Here is a 24,304-nt window from a genome sequence, read left to right as displayed (position 1 = left end):
CTATGTTTCTGTGCTGAAAAGGTAATTCCTGAAAGGCATGTTTCATGCCTCCCCAAAGGTGTTTGTGTTAATAATTCTAAATCAGTGTCTATCTAGAAAAGTTGTACTAAACCCTTTGAAAAGAACCCAGCTTCCTGTATGAAGCATTCCTAAATCATATCAGAGAATCTCCCTCACTTCTAAAAATATACCCTTACCTTTATGAGTTGCAAATACTCACTGATAAAGCTATAGCTCTTATGATTCTGAAACTGTCATATAAAAAATGGATACACTGTATAGCATATTCCAAGTTTGACCAAAGAAATGGCATGGGTGATGTATTTTGTGGCAACATATTTGTGATACTACTGAATAACTGAGCCAACCTGGTCTTTTACCATCCTTAGAACAACAGCAAATTGATCCCTACAGAATCAGACATAAAAAATGGTTCCGCCTTCACTCTCCAGTGACATCCCTTCCACTCTCCTTTGCTCATCCCTCTCCAGACTCACCAGCTTGCTTGCTGTGTCTTAAAGTTTTTACACTTGCCTTTCATTCTGACATGCTTTGCTTTTAGATAATCACCTGCTTCAAACACTTCATCATATCATGGCTCAAATGTCATCTCCTTAAGGGTCTTTCTGCCTTTTACCCTGTTTTATTTTTGATCATAGCATTTACTGGTGTCTTATGCTGTTTATTTGTTTATGTCTATTTCTCCCTCTCAACGTGAATTCCTGGAGAATAAGAACTTGACCTTATTTTTCCCTAACTCTACCCTGAGCACCCAGCACGTGGGAAGGATTCAGTACATTTTGTTTTGATTGAACGAGGAAATTCTACATCACATAATAAAACTGGAAATCTATGTAAAGCCAGAGAGAGAGCGAGCAGAACTGTGGAAGAAACTCACATCAAAAGCTTGTTTTAGGGTAGGCATTAGATTCAACTTCATTTTGTGGCAAAGAGAACCATATCTGCACTTCTGGAGGGTGTAGTTAATTGTGTCTACCAAGGATAGGCCAAGGTTTTTCTTTCTTTTTGGAGCATAGCTACTTATATTTTTGCTACTAGTTGTAACTTGCCTTGGGCTGGTGAAGGTGACGGCATGAATGTTCCATTTTGATTTAGAGGAAAATTATAAAGTCAATTCAGTTTTGTATTTATATAAATACATCTACTCAAGAGAAAACTCAGGCCAACTATAACTCTAAATAGACCAAGATGTCCCATGTGTCCTTGAAGCAACTGATATGAAATCTGTGGAATAAAAATTATTCTATTCTGTGGTCTGTCAGATTTCCGGGAGACTTGATATTCCCTCCAGTGTCTAAGGATCCAGCAGGAAAAGTCTCCAGTTTAGAAAATATGTTCTAAAAATTGTGCATTGGTTATTTTGTCAAAGGAAAGTACATTCTAAAACTAATGTGAACTCCTCATTTAATAGTAGAATAAAAATCATCTTTCTTTCTTTCTGATTCTGCCTTCAACCGCATAATCCTTTGACAGTGTGATTCAGTAGTTTTTGACACATCTGGAAATGGATGCTTTCTCATCCCTTTGAAAAACAGCTTTCCTAATCTGTTTTACTTTAGAGATAACAAGATCCCTCTGCAAAGCAGTTACTTTATTAAAAAAACACCCAACAAGCATAAAGGGCACATCTAAACCTTGAGCCTCACGGTTATCAACTCTCAGGTTTTTCATAAATATCCAATAGGCCCTGTCAAGTTCAAAAACAGTCTCAGATGGAAATCCCGTGTTTGGTTAAGAAAAGCACAAATATTCAGGTCTTCACATCCAGGAACAGGTTTTTGTATGTATTTGATGCTAAGATGGTTGTGCAGGAAATACACGAACAATTTCTGCTTTGTTTAAAAGGATTTCAAATGGCTGCTTTAGAAATATGACTCAGAGTTAGGCGGGAAATGCAAGATCAACAGCACCAAATTCCCTGAAACCTAACAGCTCAGCCACCCTCTCCTGTCTCCTCCCCTTGGCTGCAAGAGTTACTTGATGTGGATCAACATACACCATATAGGATCCCTTATAGGTTCTGGAGGCTCAGCTCTCAGGATTGCTCAGCCTCTAGGATACATTCTCCATTAAAGCATTTTTAGCCTGACAATTCAGAGTTGCTCTAATCATCTGTTTTCCACCAGGATCTGGAATGCCAGTTTATGTGATTTCACCACCAGGTGGCAAAAGTTGCCTGAGGAAATCTACACATCAGTTGCTCTAAAGAAAAAAACAAAATACAGGGAAAAAAACCACAGGCCTTCTTTCCCTCCTGGCTTATTCTGGATCTACATGAACACAAGGTGATTTCTTTGTCATATATTTACATTCCCACAGGATGCACAAAGGCATGATATCCCAGGCTGACTTATTTGGCTTAATTATTTTTGTGAGCTTGGCTAATAGATAAGGGGCTTAGAGAAATAGGGAATCGACCCTTTTGGTAACAAAATCAGGTTAAGTATCAGTATGAAGAAGAGACTATGAGTGTGGCTAAACCACTAGACAAGGAATTTCTGGAACTGAGGAAGCCACAAGTCACAGTGGGGGAAAGACACAGTGGGGGAAACATTGGTTTGGAGTTAGCTTTCTGTTGGAATCCTGACTTCCCATTCCTATGTAGCTGGACAAATTGCTTAACCCCTCTGAGTCTTTGACTCTTCATCTTTAGAATTAGGATAATAGCATCTTACAGACTTGAGGTTTATATTAAATACTATTATTAAATTAAATATTATATTAATAATTATATTAATTAAATATATAAAATTAAATATTATATTAAATACTATTACCTAAAATGTCTTAGCAGAGTGCTTGGAATATAGCAGTGCAATATTAAATAAATATTTCCTCCTCCTCTGTCTCCCTCACTCTCACCTATCTGCTCTATGAATAAGTAAGCAGATTTTCCCTAATTCTACTCCATTGATGACTTTCTCTTTCATCATCATCTAAACTAATGAAATGGCAAGATGACCATTCAATCAATACTGACTGAATACCTGTTCTCTTGTGCCACAGACCACTTACTCTTATTTAATGCTTTTAAAAATTATAAATTTTAACATATACAGAGAAGTACATTGACTACAAATGCTTAGTATAATGGAATATGAGAAAGGACCTAGCACTGCAGACATCTTATGTGTGTCCTTTCTTAACCATGACTTCCTTGTTAAACTATCATATTAATCCATCTTTGTGTGGATTATTTTGGTTTTTCTACATATATGATATTTACAAATAGCTACAGTTTTACTTTTTCCTTTTCAAAACTTACACTTTTATCTCTTTTTCTTGCCTTACTGAGCTGGCTAGCATCTCCAATATAGTATCGAACACAAGTGTTTATAGTAGATATCTTCCTGGTGTCGAGGGAAATCTTCCAACTTTCCACCGTGATACAAAATGTTAGTTGTAGTAATTTAAGAATAAACTTTATAAGGTAGAGAAATTTTCCTTCTCTTGCTAGCTTGCTAAGATTTCCTTCATAAATTACTATAGTTTCAAGTGCTTTTTCTGCATCCATTGAGATGATGATATTATTTTTCTGTGTCAATTGATAGATTATATTGATTTTTATAATGTATGTTTTTCCTCTATTCCTGTTATAAAAACAGCTTGTGATGTATTATTATCATTCTGTACATTGCTACATCAGTTTATTTATGTTTTATTCAGGATTTTTGCATCTATGTTCATGAATGAGTTTGATTTATAATTTCCTTTTGTTGTACTATCCCTGACAGTGTTATAAGGTTTTTTCCAGCTTTGTAAAATGAGTAGGGGAGGATATCCATTTTTTAATTTCTGGGAATAATTTTTAAGATTAGAATTATTTCTCTCTTTTTTTTTTTTGAGTATTTGGAATCCCTAGTAAATAAGATCATTTGGGTTTGGTATGTCCTATTCAGGAGGATCTTTAGTTATTGATTTAATTTATTTAAATGATTACACTATCCATGTTTCTATTTCTTCTTGAGTCACTGTTGGTAAGATATAATTTTCTACTAATTTGGTCATTTTATTTTTAAGATTTAGTGGAATAAGTTATTGATATCCTACTATTTTTTACATTTATGTAGAATCAGAGGGAAGTCTATTTCTTTATTCCTGATGATTTTTAGTCCTGATATGATTTTATTCCTAATATGGTTATTTATGCTTTCTTCTTTGTGGTCTGCCTTTTATTTAAAAAAATTATCAAATTTTCAAAGTCTTTTCAAAGAACAAGTATTTTGTAGTATTTGCTCTTCCTTATTACATCTATATTTTCTTTCTTTTTAGATTTTATTTATTTATTTGTGAGAATGAGAGTGAGAAAGAAAGAGAGAAGGCGCCAGCAGAGGGGCAGAGAAGCAGGCTCCCCACTGAGCAAGGAGTCTGATGTGGGACTGGATCCCAGGACCCTGGGATCACGACCTGAGTCAAAGGCAGATACTTAAACAACTGAGCCACCTAGGCACCCACACATCTATATTTTTTCTGTCAATAATTTACTCTTATTTTTTTTTCCTTTTACTTTATTTGGATTTATTTTGCTCACCTTTATCTAAAAACTTGAGGTCTATGTTTAGCTAATTAATTCTTTGCTTTCTTTTAAAAAATGTATTCATTTACAGGAGAGAGTCAAGATGGCAGAGAAGTAGCAGGCTGAGACTTCATCAGGTATCAGGAGATCAGCTCGATAGCTTATCTAAACATTGCAAACACCTACAAATCCAAAGGGAGATCGAAGAGAAGAAGAACAGCAATTCTAGAAACAGAAAATCAACCACTTTCTGAAAGGTAGGACTGGCAAAGAAGTGAATCCAAAACAATGGGAAGATAGACTGTGGGGGGGAGGGGCCGGCTCCCGGCAAGCGGCGGAGCACAAAATCAGGACTTTTAAAACTCTGTTCCACTGAGGGACATTGCTCCAGAGGCTAAACCGGAGTGAAGCCCAAGCAGGGTCAGCGTGGCCCCAGGTCCTGCAGGGTCACAGAAGGATCGGGGGTGTTGGAGTGTTGCAGAACTTGCAGGTGTTAGAACAGAGAAGCCAGCTACAGAGACAGAGCCGAGGACTGAACTCTCAGCTTGGGGTTACCTTGAACCAGTTGCGGGCTGGGTGAGCTCGGAGCGTGGCTAGAGGCTGGGGATACGGGAGTGATTGGGTGCTGTCCTCTGGGGGCGCACTGAGGAGTGGGGCCCCAGGCTCTCGGCTCCTCCAGGCTGGAGACTGGGAGGCCGCCATTTTCATTCCCGTCCTCCGGAACTTTACGGAAAGCGTTCAGGGAACAGAAGCTCCCAAAAGTGAACCCGAGCCGATTACTTAGTCCGGCTGCCAGTAAGGGCGATGCAATCCCGCCTCGGGCAAAAACACTTGAGAGTCACTACAACAGGCCCCTCCCCCAGAAGATCAACAAAATATCTAGCCAGGACGAAGTTCATCTATCAAGGAAAGCAGTTCAATACCTAGGACAGCAATGGAATTCCAGAGGAGGAGAAAGCAAAGTACGGAACTCATGGCTTTCTCCCCATGATTCTTTAGTCTTGTGGTTAATTCAATTTTTTTTTCAATTTTTTTCTTTCTTTTTCTTCTTCTGCTAAAATTTTTAAAAACTTTTACCCTTTTCTTTTTTAACGTTTTTTGACTAGTTTATCAAAAAAATATATTTTTCTTTCTTTTTTATATTTTTTCATTTGTTTTATTTTTTTAATTTTTTTTCTTTTTTTTTTCTGAACCTCTTTTTATCCCCTTTCTCCCCCCCCCCACAACTTGGGGTCTCTTCTGATTCGGTTACAGCGCATTTTTCTGGGGTCTTTTCCACCCTTTTAGTATTTTATTTGATCCTTCATATCCTCTTATCTGGACAAAATGACAAGGCAGAGAAAATCACCACAAACAAAAGAACAAGAGGCAGTACCAAAGGATGGGGACCTAATCAACACAGACAATGGTAATATGTCAGATCTAGAGTTCAGAATGACAATTCTGAAGGTTTTAGCCGGGCTCGAAAAAGGCATGGACGATATTAGAGAAACCCTCTCTGGAGATATAAAAGCCCTTTCTGGAGAAAGTAAAGAACTAAAACTAACTAACTAAAAAGAACTTACCAAGTTGAAATCAAAAAAGCTATTAATGAGGTGCAATAAAAAATGGAGGCTCTCACTGCTAGAATAAATTAGGCAGAAGAAAGAATTAGTGATATAGAAGACCAAATGACAGAGAATAAAGAAGCTGAGCAAAAGAGGGACAAACAGCTACTGGACCACGAGGGGAGAATTCGAGAGATAAGTGACACCATAAGATGAAACAACATTAAAATAATTGGGATTCCAGAAGAAGAAGAAAGAGAGAGGGGAGCAGAAGGTCTATTGGAGAGAATCATTGGAGAGAATTTCCCTAATATGGCAAAGGGAACAAGCATCAAAATCCAGGAGGTGCAGAGAACCCCCCTCAAAGTCAACAAGAATAGGTCCACACCCCGTCACCGAATAGTAAAATTTTACAAGTCTTAATGACAAAAAGAAAATCCTGAAAGCAGCCCGGGAAAAGAAGTCTGTAACATACAATTGTAAAAATATTAGATTGGCAGCAGACTTATCCACAGAGACCTGGCAGGCCAGGAAGAGCTGGCATGATATATTCAGAGAACTAAATGAGAAAAACATGCAGCCAAGAATACTTTATCCAGCTAGACTATCATTGAAAATAGGAGAGATCAAAAGCTTCCAGGACAAACAAAAACTGAAAGAATCTGCAAACACCAAACCAGCTCTACAGGAAATATTGAAAGGTGTCCTCTAAGCAAAGAGAGAGCCTAAAAATAGTAGATCAGAAAGGTACAGAGACAATATACAGTAACAGTCACCTTACAGGCAATATAATGGCACTAAATTCATATCTCTCAATAGTTACCATGAATGTTAATGGGCTAAATGCCCCAATCAAAAGACACAGGGTATCAGAATGGATAAAAAAACAAAACCCATCTATATGTTGCCTAAAAGAAACTCATTTAGACGCAAAGACACCTCCAGATTTAAAGTGAGGGGGTGGAAAACAATTTACCATGCTAATGGGCATCAGAAGAAAGCTGGGGTGGCAATCCTTATATCAGATCAATTAGATTTTAAGCCAAAGACTATAATAAGAGATGAAGAAGGACACTATATCATACTCAAAGGGTCTGTCCAACAAGAAGATCTAACAATTTTAAATATCTATACCCCTAATGTGGGAGCAGCCAACTATATAAACCAATTAATAACAAAATCAAAGAAACACATCAATAACAATGCAATAATAGTAGGGGACTTTAAAACTCTCTTCCCTGAAATGGACAGATCATCCAAGCAAAAGATCAACAAGGAAATAAAGGCCTTAAATGACACACTAGACCAGATGGACATCACAGATATATTCGGAACATTTCATCCCAAAGCAACAGAATACACATTCTTCTCTAGTGCTCATGGAATATTCTCCAGAATAGATCACATCCTGGGTCCTAAATCAGGTCTCAACTGGTATCAAAAGATTAGGATCATTCCCTGCATATTTTCAGACCACAATGCTCTGAAGCTAGAACTCAATCACAAGAGGAAATTTGGAAAGAACCCAAATACATGGAGACTAAACAGCATCCTTCTAAAGAATGAATGGGTCAACCAGGAAATTAAAGAAGAATTGAAAAAATTCATGGAAACAAATGATAATGAAAACACAATGGCTCAAAATATGTGGGACACAGCAAAGGCAGTCCTGAGAGGAAAATATATAGAGGTACAAGCCTTTCTCAAGAAACAAGAAAGGTCTCAAGTATACAACCTAACCCTACACCTAAAGGAGCTGGAGAAAAAACAAGAAAGAAACCCTAAACCCAGCAGGAGAAGAGAAATCATAAAGATCATAGCAGAAATCAATGAAATAGAAACCAAAAAAACAATAGAAAAAATCAATGAAACTAGGAGCTGGTTCTTTGAAAGAATCAATAAGATTGATAAACCCCTGGCCAGACTCATCAAAAAGAAAAGAGAAAGGACCCAAATCAATAAAATCATGAATGAAAGAGGAGAGATCACAACTCACACCAAAGAAATACAGACAATTATAAGAACATACTATGAGCAACTCTACGCCAACAAATTTGACAATCTGGAAGAAATGGATGCATTCCTAGAGACATATAAACTACCACAACTGAACCAGGAAGAAATAGAAAACCTGAACAGATCCATAACCAGTAAGGAGATTGAAACAGTCATCAAAAATCTCCAAACAAACAAAAGCCCAGGGCCAGACGGCTTCCCAGGGGAATTCTACCAAACATTTAAAGAAGAACTCATTCCTATTCTCCTGCAACTGTTCCAAAAAATAGAAATGGAAGGAAAACTTCCAAACTCATTTTATGAGGCCAGCATCACCTTGATCCCAAAACCAGACAAGGATCCCACCAAAAAAGAGAACTACAGACCAATATCCTTGATGAACACAGATGAAAAAATTCTCACCAAAATACTGGCCAATAGGATTCAACAGTCCATTAAAAGGATTATTCACCACGACCAATTGGGATTTATTCCAGGGCTGCAAGGATGGTTCAACATCCACAAATCAATCAATGTGATAGAACACATTAATAAAAGAAAGAACAAGAACCATATGATACTCTCAATCGATGCTGAAAAAGCATTTGACAAAGTACAGCATCCCTTCCTGATCAAAACTCTTCAAAGTGTAGGGATAGAGGGCACACACCTCAATATTATCAAAGCCATCTATGAAAAACCCACTGCAAATATCATTCTCAATGGAGAAAAACTGAAAGCTTTTCTGCTAAAGTCAGGAACACGGCAGGGATGTCCATTATCACCACTGCTATTCAACATAGTACTAGAAGTCCTCACCTCAGCAATCAGACAACAAAAAGAAATTAAAGACATTCAAATCAGCAAAGAAGTCAAACTATCACTCTTTGCAGATGATATGATACTATATATGGAAAACCCAAAAGACTCCACTCCAAAACTGCTAGAACTTGTATAGGAATTCAGTAAAGTATCAGGATATAAAATCAATGCACAGAAATCAGTTGCATTTCTATACACCAACAACAAGACAGAAGAAAGAGAAATTAAGGAGTCAATCCCATTTATAATTACACCCCAAACTATAAGATACCTAGGAATAAACCTAACCAAAGAGGCAAAGAATCTATACGCAGAAAACTATAAAGTGCTCATGAAGGAAATTGAGGAAGACACAAAGAAATAGAAAAATGTTCCATGCTCCTGGATTGGAAGAATAAATATTGTGAAAATGTCTATGCTACCTAAAGCAATCTACACATTTAATGCAATCCCTATCAAAATCCCATCCATTTTTTTCAAAGAAATGGAACAAATAATCCTAAAATTTATATGGAACCGGAAAAGACCTCGAATAGCCAAAGGAATATTGAAAAAGAAAGCCAAAGTTGATGGCATCACAATTCCAGACTTCAAGCTCTATTACAAAGCTGTCATCATCAAGACAGCATGGTACTGGCACAAAAACAGACACATAGATCAATGGAACAGAATAGAGAGCCCAGAAATAGACCCTCAACTCTATGGTCAACTAATCTTCGACAAAGCAGGAAAGAATGTCCAATGGAAAAAAGACAGCTTCTTCAATAAATGGTGCTGGGAAAATTGGAAGGCACATGCAGAAAAATGAAATTGGACCACTTCCTTACACCACACACGAAAATAGACTCAAAATGGATGAAGAACCTCAATGTGAGAAAGGAATCCATCAAAATCCTTGAGGAGAACGCAGACAGTAACCTCTTCGACCTCAGCTACAGCAACATCTTCCTAGGAATATCGCCAAAGGCAAGGGAAGCAAGGGCAAAAATGAACTTTTGGGATTTCATCAAGATCAAAAGCTTTTGCACAGCAAAGGAAACAGTTAACAAAACCAAAAGACAACTGACAGAATGGGAGAAGATATTTGCAAACGACATATCAGACAAAGGGCTAGTATCCAAAATCTATAAGGAACTTAGCAAACTCAACACCCAAAGAACAAACAATCCAATCAAGAAATGGGCAGAGGACATGAACAGACATTTCTGCAAAGAAGACATCCAGATGGCCAACAGACACATGAAAAAGTGCTCCACGTCACTCGGCATCAGGGAAATACAAATCAAAACCACAATGAGTTATCACCTCACACCAGTCAGGATGGCTAATATTAACAAGTCAGGAAATGACAGATGCTGGAGAGGATGTGGAGAAAGGGGAACCCTCCTCCACTGTTGGTGGGAATGCAAGCTGGTGCAACCACTCTGGAAAACAGCATGGAGGTTCCTCAAAATGTTGAAAATAGAACTACCCTATGACCCAGCAATTTCACTACTGGGTATTTACCCTAAAGATACAAACATAGTGATCTGAAGGGGCATGTGCACCGGAATGTTTATAGCAGCAATGTCTAAAATAGCCAAACTATGGAAAGAACCTAGATGTCCATCAACAGATGAATGGATCAAGAAGATGTGGTATATATACACAATGGAATACTATGCATCCATCAAAAGAAATGAAATCTTGCCATTTGTGATGACGTGGATGGAACTAGAGCGTATCATGCTTAGTGAAATAAGTCAATCGGAGAATGACAGCTATCATATGATCTCCCTGATATGAGGAAGTGGACATGCAACATGGGGGGTTAGGGGGATAGGAGAAGAATAAATGAAACAAGATGGGATTGGGATTGAGACAAACCATAAGTGACTCTTAAGCTCACAAAACAAACTGGGCGTTGCTGAGGGGAGGTGGGGTTGGGAGAAGGGGAGGGGGGTTATGGACATTGGGGAGGGTATGTGCTATGGTGAGTGGTGTGAAGTGTGTAAACCTGGCGATTCACAGACCTCTTCCCCTGGGGATAAAAATACATTTTATGTTTATAAAAAATAAGAAATAAAAAAAATTAAACAATGTATTCATTTACAGCTGTGAGCTTCTTTCTGAGTATCCCTTGCTTTAGTTACATTATAGAAATTTTGATATTCAGTAGTTTCATTACCATTCAACTTGAAATATTTCTTAATTTCTATTGTGATTTTTCTGTCTGAATATTTGAGTATTTTCTCATTATTTTTCATAAATAATGTCCATCATAATTTCACTGTTGTATGAGAATATACTCTGATCTTTGTATAGAGAATGTACTCTGTACTTTGATCCTGTAAAAAATTGCCGAGACTTGTTTTGTGGTCCAGCATACCATTAATATTTTTAAGATAAGCATACCTGTAACCTCTAAGAAGCTATAGTATTATGGAAACTTAATATAGGATATGAATAATTATAATATGCAGTACAAAATCATAACTAATGCCCTAAAGGAAGCACAGATTAATTATGACCATGGGAATGCTAAGGGATCCAGTTTGAGATGGACACATCTAACAAAGCTTCATAGAAGTGCCACTGAAATCTAATTGTAATAAAAAAAAAAAGAGAACTCTACAAAAGAAAAAAAGAGAGAGAGAGAGAGAATTCTAGGTGGAGGGTATTGTGGAGAAAAGACACCGAGAATGAAAACAACAGACCATGTAGAGCAAATAGAGCCCAATTCCGTTTGGCTAGAGCATGGGATGAGTGAGCAAAAGGGAAAAACGGAAATATTTTGGAAAAGTATTTTGGTACTACTGGAGAAGCATGTATAGCAGGCCAAAGAGATGGTTCTGTTAGTAGGAGCCACTGAAGGTTGTAAGCAGGAAACGAACACTGGATTTTAGGTAATTAATCTGACAGTTATGCATAAGATTACTCAGTAAAGTTTGCCTAAGAGTCTCCTATACTTCTATACCTCCTAATATAACAATATTTATGATGACATATTCTAGAGTAAGAGTCCTTACCTGAGCTATAGAGAAGAGAGAAAGGGAATCCTTGTTCTTCATTGAGCATTGATTTTGTATCAAGCTCTGTAATGGTCAGTTCACTAATTGCAGGTAATTTCTAATTTTTTTTTCATATAAGCATAATAACCCTATGAAATATTGATGATAAATGTTTTATTTATGTTCACCTTACTATATTTACTAAGGTTAAAGCAGACTAACAGGCTTTAGGATAGTTTTAAAAACAAGGGTTAAAATAACAAGAGCTGAATAATAACACTCAGTAGCAAAGTTTAATTTTAACTTAGATATTAAACAGTATTTCAGTTGAAATAGGTAGGCATTTAAATTTAGATAATGTTTCCTGAATCATTTTTGGGGTTAATACATTCTATAATTGTGCATGCGTGTGCACACGCGTGCACACACACACACACACACACACACACGTTTACTCACCTGAAGGACCAGACTGGACCTGAGCCTTCAGGCTGGTCTCCTTCTCTGACAGCTGTATATTACCAGGGTCTAAGGGTTCCTTACTGTTTGGGTCAGAATGCTTCATGTTATTAGAATCAGACTGAGGAGCATCTGAAGGTTCTTTAGTGATCTCATCCTCTTGCACAGATGTTGACCAATTCTGATCCACAAATAAAATTCTGTCTTTGGTTTCAGTATCTAGCCAGTTTAAAGAAAATCTGTTAGATACAATGCTAGAAAAACTGACAGTCATAAAACATAGGAATTCCTTTGATTCCCCCCGTGTAGTGTACCTGTTTGGTGTTCGGCCTCTTGGGCATTCATTTTCATGATGTATTGCTGCCTGATCTGTTTAGCAAATCTCGCAGGGTTGTCCCATGGTATATTGAACATCTCAGAAGCTGTCCCATACATCATCTCAGAAGGCATTAGCTTTCCTTCTTCATTAACCTCAGAGAGTTTCAGGCTCTCAAAAGTAAACACTTTGAAGGCTCGTTCTACTTCATTCCAGCTCAAGACTTCTGTAAGAAAGCAGGAACTATGCTGCTAGGAATGCTCTTATTACCACATGGTACAGGGCTGACAGAGGGGCCGTCAGGGGGTCTGTTCACTGCAATCACAAGGGAGTCATGTCATGCTGGGTGTTGACCTGACTTTAAACATGGGCTCTGCAATTTTGCAACAAATATGGATAGTACCTAATAATAAGAAAGCTGCACAATCAAGATAATCTATCAAGACAATGCTCACAAATTGCTTCATAGCTTAATTAGTATTAGGTGTGTTAATATTAATTCACACGGACTCTTCAGGGTACCATATTTGTTGAATATGTTTAGAACTGATAGTTTTTAAGCAAAAGCACCTTTATTGCTGTTTAATTTGAAGTAAAAAAAATACTCACTTGTGTCTGACATGCACTGTTATATTCAGTAGGTTTTATTGTTCCTTAGGGTTCAGAAAAGGCCTCTTTTCTCCCACTTGAACTGGTGTAGTACTTTCCATAATTGCTCTTCAAAAGTTATCAGCTTTCAACTGGCCCTATTCATTTGTGCATTTATTCTCTTACAACAATTGTTTGTCCATTTACCCACTCCCTCCCTCGCTTGCTCACTTGTTTTTGTTTTCTATATATCAGACTTTGTCATAGGTCTCTGAAATTCATAGAAAGGATTTGCTTCTTGTGCTTTAGAAGTTCAAGGTAGGGGGTGGGAGGTAGGTATTAACAAATAATCATAGGATTCCATCAGGAAAAGTAAAATGATTGTGGCAGATCAATGATTCTGGGGTAACCTCCACTTTTTCTCCAATAGAAATGAGGACATAGGGAGGGTTCTTTTGAGGAAAAAATACATGAGGAAATTCAGAAGGGAGATAGGGAAAAGGTAAAAGTTCAGAATTAAGAATTAAGGAAAGTTTGCTCAGTCATTCATTTTGCAAACATCTTTTGAGCACATATTAATTGTCAAGGATTATAGTAAAAGCTGGGACCACAGCAGTAGAGTTAGCAGTGAACCCTGGACCTTCTAGAGTATCCATTCTGGTGTCTGGAAAGAAGGCAAACAGATAAGTGTATGCCATATCAGAGATGATAAGAAGGATAAGGCCAGGTGAGGGGGTAAAAAGTGGTAGGGGTTAGGGAGGGGCTTCTTTTTTATATAAGGTAGTCAGAGAAAAACCCTCTGAACAATTAAGCAAAAATGTGAAGGAAGTAGGAGGGCAAGTCCTGTGAATATTTGGAAGAAAAGGGATGGAGGCAGGTGAAATAGCAAGTGCAAAGATCCTGAGGCAAGGGGCTGGCCAACAGGTTCAAGGAATCACAGCAAGGCCAACATAGATTGAGTGGAGTGGAATGATGAGTGCTTGACAGGTGATGAGCTCAAAAAGTGGGTGGTAGAACTGTTTATATTATTCTTTGAGTGACATGGGTGTCCATTAGAGAATTCTGCATTAAGAGGGTATATTGTATACTAACATTTTGAAAGAATGATTCCGATTATTGCATGAAGAAAAGACTGGGTGAAAAGATGAAAGACTATTAACCAACTGGAAAGCTATTGAAATGGTCCAAGTGAGAGATGATGGTGGCCTGGGATGCCATGGCAATGAGGGATGCAGGGGGACTGGTTATGGAGCAAAAGAAACAAAAAGGAATCAGGGATGACTCCAAGGTTTGGGAAGAGAATGGCTGCCATTTACTGAAATAAGCAGGACTGACTCTGAAGGGACAAATTTCGGGAAGTCAAGAGTTTGGTTTCGGATCTGTTAAGTTTGAAGTGCTGATAGGTGAGAAGAGGAGAGAAGAGGAGGAGCAAGGGATTTGGAGGGAACACATAAGCAGGACACATGTGACATGGCAGCGGTAGCAACAGAGACAAGAATCCTGTGCTGTGTTTAGGACAAGTTGGAGAGAGCATGGAGTCATACCACAGACAGAAGGAGAGGCGGAGTGTGGCAGGATATAGGCAGGGGACAGACATTCTCAGGAACCAGAAACCAGTAGTTATGCAAACAAAGTTCTCCACATACCCAGGTAGGTAGGCTCTACCCTGCTTTTCCATGAGGTAATGGTATGTATTCAAAAGATTTTGTTGTTTCTTTACCATTTTGCCTACTTAAATATCAAAGAGGAAATCATGAATAAAATATTTCATGATTTGCTTGGACTGAGAAATGAAATGAGGTGCTTTTCTCTTTCTTATGGCAAATGTTTTCTTGTCAAATAAAGATATCTGTAATTTCATATTCCCGCTTATAAGTAGGGATGTATCTGCTGATTGCCTCAAGAGGAAATAAAGTTGTTTTTTTTTAAAGATTTTATTTATTTGAGATAAAAGAGAGAGAGCATAAGCAAGGGGAGGGGTAGAGGCACAAGCAGACTCCCCACTGAGCAGAGAGCCCTATGCAGGGATCAATCCCAGGACCCCCAGATCATGATCTCAGCCTAAGTCAGACACTTAACTGACTGAGTCACCCAGGTACCTCTGAAAATACAGTTTTTGAAGGAAATGACTGTATCTAAAATCCCAGTGAACTCTGCAATGAGAAGCTGATTTTAGATTCTCAAAATTACCTCTATTTCTGCAGTCCTCCAGGAATTAAACTGAGGGTTTTAGAGGGGAGGGGAGCCGGGGGGGTGATGAGTGAACCAGGTGATAGGTATTAAGGAGGGCATGTATTACATGGAGCATTGGGTGTTATATGGAAACAATGAACCATGGAATGCTACATCAAAAACCAATGACGAGGGTAGGAGCAAGATGGTGGAGGAGTAGGAAACCTAAATTTCATCTTGTCCCAGGAATTCAGTTAGATAGTAATCAAACCATTCTGAACACCTACAAATTCAACTGGAGATTGAAGAGAAAAAGAGCAGCAATTCTAGGAACAGACAAGTGACCACTTTCTGGAAGGTAGGATATGCAGGAAAGTGAATTTGAGGCGATATATGGAAAGAGAGACCTTTCTGCCTTGTCGAAAGGAGGGAAGGGCTGGCTCCTGGCAAGCAGTAGAGCAGCAGAGCACAAAATCGGAACTTTTAGAAGTCTGCTCCACTGAGGGACATTGCTCCAGAGGCTAAGTGGCAGGTGGAGCACTCGTGGGAACTGTGTGGTCTCAGGACCTGCAGAAACACTGGGTTTGAGTGTGTCACCAGAAACACTGGTGCCTGAGTGTGTCAGAGCTACCAGGTATCAGAGCAGGGAAGCAGCTACAGAGACAGAGCCAAGGAGGGGCTCTCAGCTCACAGTTACGTTAAACCATGATCCAAGGCATAGCTGGGCTAGTGTTCTTTGGGTAGGGATCCCACAAGTGGCAGATTCAGGAAGACTCACCTTCCTCCCCGGGGAGGAGCAGCATGGGAGCATGCTGCAGGAATCAGCTGGGTTTGGAGACTCCAAACGGGCCCATGTGTCAGAGACAGAAACTCTCTGTCACAGACTGGGTGAGCTCGGAGCGTGGCCGGAGACCAGGGAGACAGGAGGGATTGAATGCTTTTCTCTGAGGGTGCACTGAGGAGTGGAGCCCCGAGCTCTTGGCTCCTCCGGGTTGGAGATTGGGAGGCCGCCATCTTCATTCCCATCCTCCAAAGCTCTATGGAAAGCATTCAGGGAACAAAAGCTCCTGAGAGTGAACCCGAGCAGATTACTTAGCCTGGCCCCTGGCAAGAGTGGTGCAATCCTGCCTCAGGCAAAGACATTTGAGAATCACTGCAACAGGTCTCTTCCCCAGAAGATCAGCAAGAACCACCAGCCAAGACCAAGTTCACCTATCAATGAGAACTGTGGAACTCCAGAGCTATAGGAACACAGCACATAGAATTCATGGCTTTTCCCCCATGATTCTTTAGTTTTTCAAAGTTAATTTTTTTAAATTTTATTTTTTTCTTATTCTGTTCTTTTAAAATTTTTCCTCTTTCCTATTTTAATGTCATTTAACTATTTTATCTTATCAATACCTTTTAAAAAATCTTTTAAAATATTCATTGTTATAGTCGTATTCTATCCCTTCACTGTATTTAAACTTATTTTTTGTATACATGTAAGTTTTTCTTTCTTTAAAATTTTGGGATACAGTTTCTACTAACAGGCCAAAATATACCCTAAATCTAGCATATGACTTTGTTCTAGTCTCCAGCCTGATCACATTGTCTCTTTTTTCTTTTTTCAATGAACTGCTTATCAATTCCTTTTTTAGAATCTTTTTAAATTTTCATCTTTATAGTCATGTTCCATCCCTTGATCATGTTTACCCTTATTTTTATATATTTGTGTATATGTGTGCATATATATATAATTTATATATATAAATTATATATAATTTATTATATTACATATAATATAATATATATAAAAATTATATCATTATATAATTATTATTAATTTATATATATAAATTATATATAATTTATAGATTTATAAATTTTATAATTTATAAATTTAATTAAATTATAATAAATAAATAATACATAAATAAATAAAATTATAATTTATAAAATATATCTATATATGAAATTATATATATATTAAAAAATATATATATATTTTTTTTTCCCCTTTCCTCTCTGCCCCGTTTCAGGTCTCTTCTGATTTGGTTAGTATATATTTTCCCAGGGTTGTTGTTAACCCTTTTAGCATTTTATTCTCTCATCATCTATTCTTCTCTGGACAAACAATAAGGAAGAAAAACTCACCTCAAAAAAAAAAAAAAAGAACAAGAGGCAATACTGATGGCTAGGGACCTAATCAATACTGACATTAGTAAGATGTCAGAACTAAAGTTCAGAATGACGATTATCAAGATCCTAGCTGGGCTTGAAAAAAGCATAGAAGATACTAGAGAATCCCTTTCTGGAGAACTAAAAGAACTAAAATCTAACCAAGTTGAAATAAAAAAAGCTATTAATGAGGTGCAATAAAAAATGAAGGCTGTTACTGCTAGGATAAATGAGGCAGATGAGAGAATTAGTGATACAGAAGACCAAATGATGGAGAATAAAGAAGCTGAGAAAAAGAGAGACAGACAACTCCTGGACCATGAGGGGAGAATCAGAGATAAGTGATACCATAAGATGAAACAATATTAGAATAATTGGGATCTCAGAAGAAGAAGAAAGAGAGAGAGGGGAAGAAGGTATATTGGACCAAATTATAGCAGAGAATTTCCCCAATTTGGTGAAGAGAACAAGCATCAAAATCAATAAAATAGGTCCACACCCCATCATCTAATAGTAAAACTTACAAGTCTCAGAGACAAAGAGAAAATCCTGAAAGCAGCTTCGGATAAGAAGTCTGGAGCCTACAGTGGTAGAAATATTAGACTGGGAGCAGAACTGTCCACAGAGACCTGGCAGGATAGAAAGGACTGGCATGATATATTCAGAGCACTCAACAAGAAAAGTATACAGCTAAGAATACTACATCCAGCTAGGCTGTCATTGAAAATAGGAGAAATTAAAAGATTCCAGGACAAACAAAAACTAATGACATACTATTTGGTGACTAATATAACATAATAAAAAAATTCTTTAAAAAAAAGCAGAAAATGACCCCTTCTGTGAGAAGAGGTGAACTTGAGTAAACACACCCTTGGCACCACACGACCAGGGGCTCTTTACTCTGTGATCCTACCTGGGATAGGGAACACCATGGTTTCTGCAATGATGTCAAGGAAGGGATGTGGAGGTGGGGAGCAGGGAGAAGAAAGGAAGAAGCAGATTATGCTCATCATGGAAACACAGTGGAAAAGAAAGCTCAGTGCATTAAACTAAAGACTGTTATGCATCATAGTTGTCATAATATTGCTAATGATATTACTCAAGATGAGAGAATCAAAATACCCACCTCAGCTTCTGAAAGCTCTTTCAATAATCAAAATACTTTTTACAAATAGGAGTGTCATCTTAAGAAGCACTTGTGACCATAAATGAATGAGTTTAAGCTAAGGCAAAAATATACTCACCATTTGTACAGAAGTGCATAAGCTCATGAATTGTAGCTAGACGTTTAGTGCTGTTCCATGGCGGGGGCAGAGGGAATTTAAGGAATTCCCACAGTGGCAACTTGGACTGCATCTCCTGCTCAATTTGAACTGGGTCAAAATTCTTTTGGTCCTGATGAAAAAGAGCAACATGAAAGAAGACATTAGAGTAAACTGTCAAGTGCCTAATGCATATGGAGAAGGCAAAACCTGATACCTTCACTCTCATTATTTGAAAACAGGGGAAATCAATGGTAATTGGGGAAGACAAACTGTTGGTATTTTGCTGAAGGTCAAAAAAGCTCGTTCTCACTTTGCCAGAGGTGTCCCCTGTGCACAGAAATGATGGATTCTTCATTAGCTATGACAAACTGCCAAAGTCTCATATATATTCATCTCTCCCTTCTGAGATCCCTCTTTGGCCTCCACTAGTTTTTCACATTGGTGGATATATGAAGCAAATAACTATAAGATTTTAATGCAAATTTGGTGCACTGACAATCAATTAAACAGTTAACTGGACCTCTATAATTAGACAAGTTTTCTTTGCTCCCGTATGCGCCTCTATTTCCTGAGGTCTCACTTTGCAAGCAGGGATCCATTTTGAATATTATTTTTAATGCCATGGGTAAAACTATCTAACCACAATTTCTTCAATGGATAATTACAAATGGGCTTTCTTGGACCAATTCTCCTTGGGGTAACCCAATTATTATTACCTTTAGAGCATACTTCTTGTGGGCATGTGCATCATGATAGTCCAACAGGAGAGGACCTTTGGGCACTGCTTTGCTTTCATTTTCTTCTTCAGATAAGAATATTTCATGGAGATTCTATTCAAATTGAAATATAGTGACTTAAAAAGAGAATCCATACTTTTTCAAAGCATGCAAGGTCTTTGGATATCTCATGCCATCTGACCTTTTTTTTTTTTAAGATTTTATTTATTTATTTGACAGACAGAGATCACAAGTAGGCAGAGAGGCAGGCAGAGAGAGAGAGGAGGAAGCAGGCCCCCGGCTGAGCAGAGAGCCCAATGCGGGGCTCGATCCCAGGACCCTGAGATCATGATCTGAGCCAAAGGCAGAGGCTTAACACTCTGAGCCACCCAGGTGCCCCGCCATCTGACCTTTTTCTCCCTCTCTGTCAGACAGAGAGAGGGCAGGATGGACACAATGTGATCTGCAATTCTGTGGTCCAGCCCATCTGCTCTAGGAGGCGGCTGCGCCAGACTGGGTGGGACAAGGTCTTCTTCAGTTGCCACAACCTGTTCAAATCAGCAGGTGAGAGAGTCAGGTCAGTGGTCAGCTCTTTACTGATACTCACGTATTTCCATTGCTTTTACTAAAAACAAGGCAGTTTCTACCAATAACATCCAATGATTACATAAAGTGGCAGTGATTATCAAAATAAAAAAGGAAATGTTTACAAAGCATCCATTAAAGTAGGTATAATTTTAATGTGTACATTAGAATAGATAACACGAAACACAAATGGCAAATGGGAAAATTTATTATAACAGAAATCAAAATACTAATATGATAAATTTTTTTCTTACTGATTTGCTCTTTCTCTTAAAGCACTAGAAACTGCTTACACCTTTGGATTCAGTAAGTATTTATTAAATGCCTATCATATGCCAAGCACTGTATGAGGCATCTTTTAACACATTACCTCATTTAAGCAGTACAGCAACATTATAAGTAGATATTATCTTAATTTTACAGGGGAAGAGTTAGGGTGACTGAAGTTAGTGACTGGTATAAGTCCAAGGCTACTGAGTGGGGTTCAGGTCAAGTCCTCATTCTTTCTTCAAGGGAGTGATAGATGGTGGGATCAGTAAGAGGAAATAGTCTCCTTTATATGGGGAAACAGAGGTCTAGAAAGATTACGTGGCTTGTTCAATTTTACCTGGCAAACAAAAGCAGTTGAAATGTAATCAAGGTGGACACCTAATTTATAGCTTTTCTCTTCACCTTAAGTCCTGCAATCATTCTCTGTGATTTCATATTCTTTTACAGGGTTTCTCAACCTTAGAACTTAAGACATTTTGAATTAGACAGTTATATGTTGTGGGTTCTCTTCTGTGCAATGGAGAATCTTTAGCAGTATCCCTGGCCTCAAACCGTTTCATGCCAGGATCTCCCCTCCAATTGTGACAAGCAAAAATGTCTCCAGACATAGCCAGATGTCCTCTGGGAGGAAAAATCAGCTGCTATTGAAAACCACTCTATAGATGGCTAACAAAATAGTCACCCATCCTTTACCTTTTGTCAACTCCTTACTTTCAAAAGAGCCATTCATATCTCCACTATCTCCGATCATCTCTTGGCTCCACTCCAATCACAAAAGACCACTCGAAACTGTTCTGCCTCTGAAATGTTAAACTCTAATAGCCTGTCTTGAAAAAACCTCTCTCATTCCTCTTATATTTTAACGTTTCCTTCCCATTTTTAAGCATTTTTTTCAATCAACAGGATCTACTATTGGTTGCCTTCTATGGGTCAGGCAATAAGGTTACCAGCTGATGCTTGTAATACAGCAGATGGTTAATAAGCATTTGTTGCTTTGAATTGAGATGAATAAAATAATAAAGACCAAGATAAAATGATACTGCAAGCTCTATAGGGCTTTTCAGCTTTTATGAATTTATTGATATAACTACTGGCCTCCCAGAAACCTTATACGATAATGAAAGGTGATTGTTAGTGTGCTTATCTAATTGGCTAGAAAACTAAAGCAGATGTAAAAATGTATAGTGAACGTAAAAGTGATGATAGAATCTGAAGAGGACTTTAAAATAAGCATTTGAAAATTCAGAGACATAAAGGAATATGTTATATTCATGCAATAAGGACAATGACAGGCAGATGTAAAAAGAAATTGGAGAATTTATAAATTAAATACAATCTATTTTTGAGAAAAAACTCCACTAGCATACTGGACTCCAGAGAAGAATGAATTAATTGGGAGTTAAGCTGGAATTCCCCAAAAGATAAAATTGATAGAAAATATAAAAGACAAGGAGGAAAAACCAGAAGTTCCACCATCCATCTAATAAAAGGATAAATCAATAGAAAAAAATAATGTTTGAGGCTATGTTTAATTCAGCAAATACAGATTCAGTGTCTGCTGTGGGTTACATGTGGTTATGGTGTGCTGGGCATACTGCAGTGAAAAGATTAAGATTAAGTCCCTACTTGCATGGAGCTTCTATTCTAGGGAGAAGGGGAAGGTAAGACACAAAGCAAATAAATTATTTTAAGAGGAGTGGTTGTTGATAAAATAAAACCAAGTGATATGGTAAAGAGCACTCGTGTTGTCAAGGGTTTCCTTTGGATCAGGTGGGAGAAAGGCTAAGGAATACCGTTTCCATTGGGCACTGAATGAAAAGGAGTATCCTCCAGGCAGACATGGGGGTGAAAATTTTTCTAGGAAAAGAAGTTGGAGTAAAAAGCTATGGTGGAATTAAGTAGTGTAGTTGAGGAAACCCACATAGCCTATGTAGATGATGAGTAGTAAGTGTCTGTGTGTGTGTGTGTGTGTGTGTGTGGTGAGGGGGGGCAGGAGATGAGATGACAGATTGACAGATCAGCCCAGACCCATATTTTTAGGGTCTTCCAATGTGAGGAATTTTGATTTTATTCAGAATGTAATCGGAAACCAGATTATAATCCTTTAGATTGTTAGTGACAATGATAAAACAAAGCCCTACCTGGACATAGCCTTGTGTTATGAATTATAAAGAGAAAATTCTAATAGCTTCCAGAAAGAAAAAAACAGATTATCTGCAAAGAAAAAAGTGTCAGAATGAATGAGATTTCTTAGCAACATTAGAAGAAAGAAGACAACAAAGCAATGCCTTCAAAATACTTTTCCACTTAAGAGTAATGAGGTTCTAAGGCAGTTTCTGACACTTACTACTTGGACAAGTTACTTAACCTTTTTATGCCTCACTTTCCTTATTTGTAAAAGAGGGAACAAAAATAGTTTCTGCATCATAGCATTGTCCTAAGGATTAAATGAATTAGTTTATAACAACTCTTCTCAAACACATACAGAAAATTCATGAGACTTTACCATGTACCTCAGGTCCCACGGAAAGCTCAGGAAATTTATGAAGACTATGTTTACTGACCATAATGCAATAACACTAGGAACTGACAATAAACAATAGAAATGAAAATAAAAGATTTAGAACTGAATAGACTGAAAGCATAAGGATGCAGCCAAAGAAATACTCAAAAGGAAATGTATAGTCTTAAGCAAAAAGCCTGAAAGTAAATGAGGTAAGCTTTTGATTCAAATAAAATGCAAAATGAACTCAAAGAAATCTGAAAGAAGGAAATAATAAAGATAAATGAGGAAATTAGTTAAACATAAAGTAGAAAGTGTTGATCAATGAAGCATAATGCTAGTTCTTTGAAAAGACTGATACAATAGATATACCATTGACAGACATGATCAAGAAGAGAGAGGGGACAAATAAGTAACATCAGTCATAGAGAAGGAGCATAACTAGATGCTAAACAAATTTTAAAAGGCCTGTAAGTGAATAAAGAACTTTATACGGTATTGAAAACACAAATAAAATGGCCATATTTATTAAAAAATACTAATGACTAAAATTGACCTCAGAAAGAGAAAAATCTGATTAAACCTACAACCATAAAGGAAATTTTATCAGACAAGATTGGGCGTGTCCAGAGAGGTATGGCCCTAGACAAGAAATTTTTTTTTTTTTTGCAAAGCAGAATTCCTTTATTTATGGTTCTTTTTTTAAAATTTTTTATTTTTTAAAAAACATATAATGTATTTTTATCCCCAGGGGTACAGGTCTGTGAATCGCCAGGTTTACACACTTCACAGCACTCATCATAGCACATACCCCCCAATTAAGAGTCACTTATGGTTTGTCTCCCTCCCAATCCCATCTTGTTTCATTTATTCTTCTTCTATCCCCCTAACCCCCCATGTTGCATCTCCACTTCCTCATATCAGGGAAATCATATGATAGTTGTCTTTCTCCAATTGACTTCTTTCCCTAAGCATGATACCCTCTAGTTCCAACCACGTCGTCGCAAAGATTTTGTTTCTTTTGATGGCTGCATAGTATTCCATTGTATATATATATACCACATCTTCTTTATCCATTCATCTGTTGATGGACATCTAGGTTCTTTCCATAGTTTGGCTATTATAGACATTGCTACTATAAACATTCCGGTGCACGTGCCCCTTCGGATCACTATGTTTGTATCTTTAGGGTAAATACCCAGTAGTGAAATTGCTGGGTCATAGGGTAGTTCTATTTTCAACATTTTGAGGAACCTCCATGTTGTTTTCCAGAGTGGTTGCACCAGCTTGCATTCCCACCAACAGTGGAGGAGGGTTCCCCTTTCTCCACATCCTCTCCAGCATCTGTCATTTCCTGACTTGTTAATATTAGCCATCCT

General features: G+C 37.8%; 1 protein-coding gene across 1 annotated transcript in view; it reads right to left on the bottom strand.

Annotated features, from left to right (window-relative positions):
* The window catches only part of SPAG17 (sperm associated antigen 17), a 234,388-nt gene that overhangs the window by 107,452 nt on the left and 102,632 nt on the right, over positions 1–24,304 (bottom strand). Inside the window, exons 11-15 of the mRNA XM_046019408.1 lie at positions 19,978–20,115; positions 19,568–19,681; positions 18,831–18,981; positions 12,665–12,892; positions 12,351–12,569 (exon numbers count right to left, since the gene is read on the bottom strand). Coding sequence (XP_045875364.1) covers positions 12,351–12,569; positions 12,665–12,892; positions 18,831–18,981; positions 19,568–19,681; positions 19,978–20,115 — 850 coding nt within the window. The remainder of the gene's footprint in view (positions 1–12,350; positions 12,570–12,664; positions 12,893–18,830; positions 18,982–19,567; positions 19,682–19,977; positions 20,116–24,304) is intronic.

The sequence above is a fragment of the Meles meles genome, chromosome 1, assembly GCF_922984935.1.
Source record: "Meles meles chromosome 1, mMelMel3.1 paternal haplotype, whole genome shotgun sequence".
Classification (NCBI taxonomy): domain Eukaryota; kingdom Metazoa; phylum Chordata; class Mammalia; order Carnivora; family Mustelidae; genus Meles; species Meles meles.
Note: the sequence above shows the minus strand (reverse complement) of the source record. Positions and strands in the feature narration are given on the sequence as shown.